This window comes from Crocuta crocuta, unplaced genomic scaffold (genome assembly GCF_008692635.1).
Source record: "Crocuta crocuta isolate KB4526 unplaced genomic scaffold, BGI_CrCroc_1.0 scaffold29, whole genome shotgun sequence".
NCBI classification, from domain to species: domain Eukaryota; kingdom Metazoa; phylum Chordata; class Mammalia; order Carnivora; family Hyaenidae; genus Crocuta; species Crocuta crocuta.
In genome coordinates this window covers 7,007,783-7,012,732 of record NW_027533280.1, presented here as the reverse complement: position 1 = coordinate 7,012,732, position 4,950 = coordinate 7,007,783, and the positions used below count along the sequence as shown (strand labels likewise).

General features: G+C 56.3%; 1 protein-coding gene across 1 annotated transcript in view; it reads left to right on the top strand.

Moving 5' to 3' along the window:
- Positions 1-4,950, top strand: part of SLC8B1 (solute carrier family 8 member B1) — a 23,720-nt gene that overhangs the window by 6,160 nt on the left and 12,610 nt on the right. The window contains exons 4-10 of the mRNA XM_077747916.1: positions 1,689-1,841; positions 1,947-1,999; positions 2,148-2,206; positions 2,352-2,618; positions 3,495-3,602; positions 4,572-4,625; positions 4,777-4,907. Coding sequence (XP_077604042.1) covers positions 1,689-1,841; positions 1,947-1,999; positions 2,148-2,206; positions 2,352-2,618; positions 3,495-3,602; positions 4,572-4,625; positions 4,777-4,907 — 825 coding nt within the window. The remainder of the gene's footprint in view (positions 1-1,688; positions 1,842-1,946; positions 2,000-2,147; positions 2,207-2,351; positions 2,619-3,494; positions 3,603-4,571; positions 4,626-4,776; positions 4,908-4,950) is intronic.

Below are 4,950 nucleotides of genomic sequence, written 5' to 3'. Positions count from 1 at the left end.
CCCATCAGATGCCTAAGATACTTGTCCCTCTGCAAGAGAGGCCGTCAGGGCCCTTCCCATATCCTTGGACACTGTACTGTTTGGTGGGCTTCTGTTGACTTCTAATCGCCAGCCATCTTTTTCTCAAACCGCCCCAAAGCACGGTAGGCAGGAAGCGCTGGGGAGCTGCGTAGGGACGGGCAGGGGTCGGTGTATAAATACCCAGTGCCCTTGCCCTCAGGATTATCTAGTCCAAGGTGGGAGTAGACCCAGCCCAGGCTCACTGGTAGTTTTCTTCCCCTCCTCTGCCTCATTTTGGCAACCGCATTCCATACACCTCCCAGATACTTTTTTTTTTCCTCTTAAAAAAATATTTTTTTTCCAAATACTTATAAATCTTTGTGTCCGGGTTGCTTCTGGCGGAACCCAGACTCTGACACACTCTGACTCAGCACTTTTACTTCTAGAATTCTCTCTTTCAAAATATTTTCGCGTGTACTGAGAGAGTCACGTGCAAGGAAGTTTATTGTTGGTAACACTGAAAAATCAGACACACCCATAGGCCTGCCGGTGGGGAAGTGTTACCTCCCCTGTATCCTTTGGAGTATGAAATACTCCACTGATGTTGAAAAAATCAGCAGGGAGGGGCGCCTGGGTGGTTCAGTCGATGAAGCGAGTTGACTCTTGATCTCAGGGTCATGAGTTCAAGCCCTGCGTTGAACTGGGCATGAAGCCTACTGGGCACTGGGCATGAAGCCTACTTGAAAATTAAAAAATTAAAATATATCAACAGGGAGTCTACACAGTGTGACGGTTAAGGACAGGGTTCTAGAGGCTCAGACCAACTGGATTCCCACCCTGTCTACCACTGAGTGGACCCCAGGACATAGCCTTCGAGTCCTTATCTGTATATAGAATAATAGTGCCTTCCTCGAAAGATGGTGGGGTGGATTAATTGAGATACATTTTAAGCTCCTTGCACTGTGCTGCCTTTTAGCAGTTACTCAGAATGCTTTGACTTGTATCAGCTCCTTCATTGTAATGTGCACCGATATATGAATACACAGCATAGATGTGAAGTGTTAAAAGCAAATTGTAAAAAGAAGAGATTTAAGATGGATGTGTTTCTTTAAAACAAAATAACTGTAGGGGCTCCTGGGTGGCTTAGTCGGTTAAGCGTCCGACTTTCGCTTGGGTCATGATCTCGCGGTTCGTGGGTTCGGGCCCTGCGTCGGGCTCTGTGCTGACTGCCAGCTCAGAGCTTGGAGCCTGTTTCAGTCTGTGACTCCCTCTCTCTCTGACCCTCCCCTGCTCACGCTGTCTCTCTCTCTCTCCTAGAAATAAATAAAAATAAATAAATAAATAAAACAAAATAACTGTATAATAGGATGTATAGACAAGGTCATTGTGCCTATGAGGTCACTCTGGAAACTCACGGTGCTGGGGACTTTAGAGAGGAGGGATTGTGGAGGGTAGAGAAGAAAACGGAGAATTTAGATATCTTTAAATATATTTGCTTTTGGAAACAAGTATGCATTTGTAAATTACTCGTGTTAATTTCAAACACACATTTATTTTAAAAACTTAAAGTGTGTGGTTGGCACTTGGTGGGGCTGTTAGGGGTCGGGCTGCAGGAGGGGGTCCTCAGCTGCTTAGATGGTCCCAGTCCGGCCGCCCTCAGGGTGTCCCTCTCCCCGCCTCCCCTGCAGTGTCGGGAAGTGTGCAGCCTGAACGTCTCTGACCGCTGTGATTTCATCAGGACCAACCCTGACTGCCGCAGCGAGGGGGGCTACCTCAACTACCTGGAGGACATCTTCTGCCACTTCCCGCCCAACCTCCTCCCTCTGGCCGTCACCATCTATGTGAGGCCCTGCCGGGGGGAGCTGGTGAGAGGGGCCTGCGGCCCAGGCCGGGCCTAACCCTCCCTCCCTTCCCTCTCCTCCCCTCCATACCCCAACCACCTCCAGGCTTTTTGGCTGCTTTACCTGTTTCTGATTCTGGGCGTCACTGCGGCAAAGTTGTGAGTTTGGCCTTGGGCTCACACGGCCCGGCTTCCAGTTGGGAAGAGTCCCCGGGAGGTTGACGTTCGGGTGACCCCGTGTTGGGGGAAGGATGTGAGCCGAGACCACTCGCCCCGGGGGCCCACACCGTTTGCTTTCTCTCCACAGCTTCTGCCCTAACTTGTCGGCCATTTCCACCTTGCTCAAGCTTTCTCACAACGTGGCAGTATCCTTCCATCCAGGGCCTGCACCCCGGCGGGAGGGAGGGCAGTCGGGGTGGCTGGGAGACAGGGCGGGGTGGCTCCCGGGCCAGGAAAGGGCTGGCTTGGCCGGGGACCCTGGTCGGTGTGCCCTTGACACGCTCTCCCCATGGCGTCACCTTCCTGGCGTTTGGGAACGGGGCACCTGACATCTTCAGCGCCCTGGTAGCTTTCTCAGACCCGCGCACAGCCGNGCCGTCCCCCCCCCCAGGCGCCGGTGTGCTGGTGACCACCGTGGTGGCCGGCGGCATCGCCATCTTGCGCCCCTTCACGGCCGCCTCCAGGCCCTTCCTCAGGGACATCATTTTCTACATGGTGGCCGTGTTCCTGACCTTCACCGCACTCTACCTCGGCAGAGTCACGCTGGCCTGGGCCCTGGGTGAGTAGCCGCGGGGCTGGCCGGGTGACCCGTCACCCAGGGCTGGCGGGCGGGAGGCCCAGGGGGACGCCGGGGGCATGGCCACAGTGTCCCTTTGGTTTCCCAAATGACGGAAACCCTACTCAGGCTGGCTTGAGCAAAAAAAAAAAAAAAGGAACCTATGGCTCAGATAACCAGACAGGCAGAGGGGGCAGGGCGGAGTGGGTGACGTTGCAGACTTTTAAGATGTCACATTTTAACGAGCAGCAGAGTCAGATTGCTGACCAAAGACATCAGGGTCCCTGCCGCACACACATTCCACTGACGGTTCAAGCGACCTGGGTAGAGGCACGATTGACAGAGGGTCATAGGAACCGACGAGGGGCGCCGAGATGCAGAGCCATCCCGGGATCAGCACCGTAGGAGCCCCTGAAAGGGCAGGGAATGCCGGCCAGAGACCCGGTGCCACCAAGCACGCGCGACAGTCAGAGGGTCCCGGGCTCAGCCAGAGACAGGCACCACATTCGCTGCCAGGGCCCCTCCTGGCCGAACCCCGCACAGCCCGAGCTCAGGGGCTGCGGTCTTGGGGCTCAGCTTCCCCAGGGCACAGAGCAGGACACCAGCCCTTAGCGCTTGAATCAGGTCCCGAAGGCCACTGTCTGTGTCAGGTGTCTCCGCTTTGATTTCCAGGGGAGGGGGTGGGGCAGGAAGGGAAGGAGGGCCAAGGAAAGCAGAGAGGCGGGGAAAGGGCTCCAGGAAGTTGCCGTCTGCCTCCCGGCGCTGGGCTAGCTTAACGCAGACCACGGGCACCAGGCGCCGGCCGTAGACCCGGCAGCCTTTGTCCTCTGGGCCTGTGGCCAGCCTGCCACGTGGTGACGGCCCGCACCCCGTCCGCAGGTTACCTAGGCTTGTACGCGTTCTATGTGGTCACCGTGGTCGTCTGCACCTGGATCTACCAGTGGCAGCGGAGGAGGTCCTTGGTCTGTTCCGTCCCAGGTACCCCAGGTGAGGGGCTGAACCGAGCTCCCAGGATAGGCCGGTGGGGGCTGGCCCCCTCTGTGCCCTTCACATCTCTGGAGGCCAATGTCATTGTCCTTCTCCTCTCTGCACGTTCTTACCAATGCCCCGCCTCCGTGCTTCAGCTCGTGCTGGTAAGGCCTCCCTTCCTCACCTGCCCGTCCAGGTTCACGAGTAGCTTCCTCCTCCACTCTCTTCCCAGGGCGACATCTAAGAGCTGTCACTGCCCACATCAAGTGCTGCTCCCGTATACACACATATGTGCACACGCATACCCCCCCACAGTACAAATACATGCGTGTACAAATACACGCACAGCACACGTGCATACAGACACAGTTGATCCTTGAACAGCACACAGATGCCAGCGACTCCCCCTACAGGAAGTCTGCCGTGATTTTTCCTCTCCTCCCCTCTGTCACCTGAGCCTTCAGAGTTCAGCACACATCATCCCTGTGCTGTCTTCTAGACCTATTGTAGCCCATCAGGCTGGAGGAAAAGGGGGAAATGAGGCCCGGAGAGGGCCCTAAGGTCACACAGAGGCAGAACTAGGGCTGGCCATGACTCCACTTGATAAAGACCATTGTGAGTTTAGGCCCCTCTCTGCTGGGCTCAGGCTGTATAAGCTTTCCAGAGGGACTTCCAAGGAAAGTTCCAGGCTGAAAAATATAGGACGGGTTCCAAATTCTGAAAAGTACCAAAGTGAAGTCAGCAAATGTTTGAATTACATCTTCAAGCACCCTTAACGTTACATTTGAAGATGTTTTTAGAGTGAGACTTTCTCAGTCGGTAAGAATCCTGGGCGTGCACAGGGATTCCGAGAAATCCGAGGTCCAGGGGGCCTGGACACTTGTGCCCTGACAGCCGCCCTGTCCCGGAGCCGTCCTACCCCGTAACAGTGTGGGGAGCGTCTGGGCTCTCCGGCCGGCTCGTGGGAAACACCCTTCTCTCCTGCAGAAATGCTCTCAGACTGTGAGGCGGAGCCTGTGTCTTCCAACAGCTATGACTACAGTGAGTCTGTCTCAGCGGCCTCCGCAAGGCACTGGGCTTTTCCTCCTCCCCACCCCCCCACCGAGGGTTAGGAGAACCGTGGGGAGGGGAGAGGTTCCCTGGAGGCCAAGCCAGCCACCAACCCCTGCCCCTCTCCCCCTCGCACACCCAGGTGAAGAGTACCGGCCGCTTCTCTTCTACCAGGAGACCACGGCTCAGATCCTGGCCCAGGCCCTCAACCCCCTGGATTACAGGAAGTGGAGGAACAAGTCTGCCTACTGGAGGGTCCTCAAGGTGTTCAAGGTAGGAAGTTGGGGGGGGGGGGGGGGCGGGGGCCCGGCCCCCG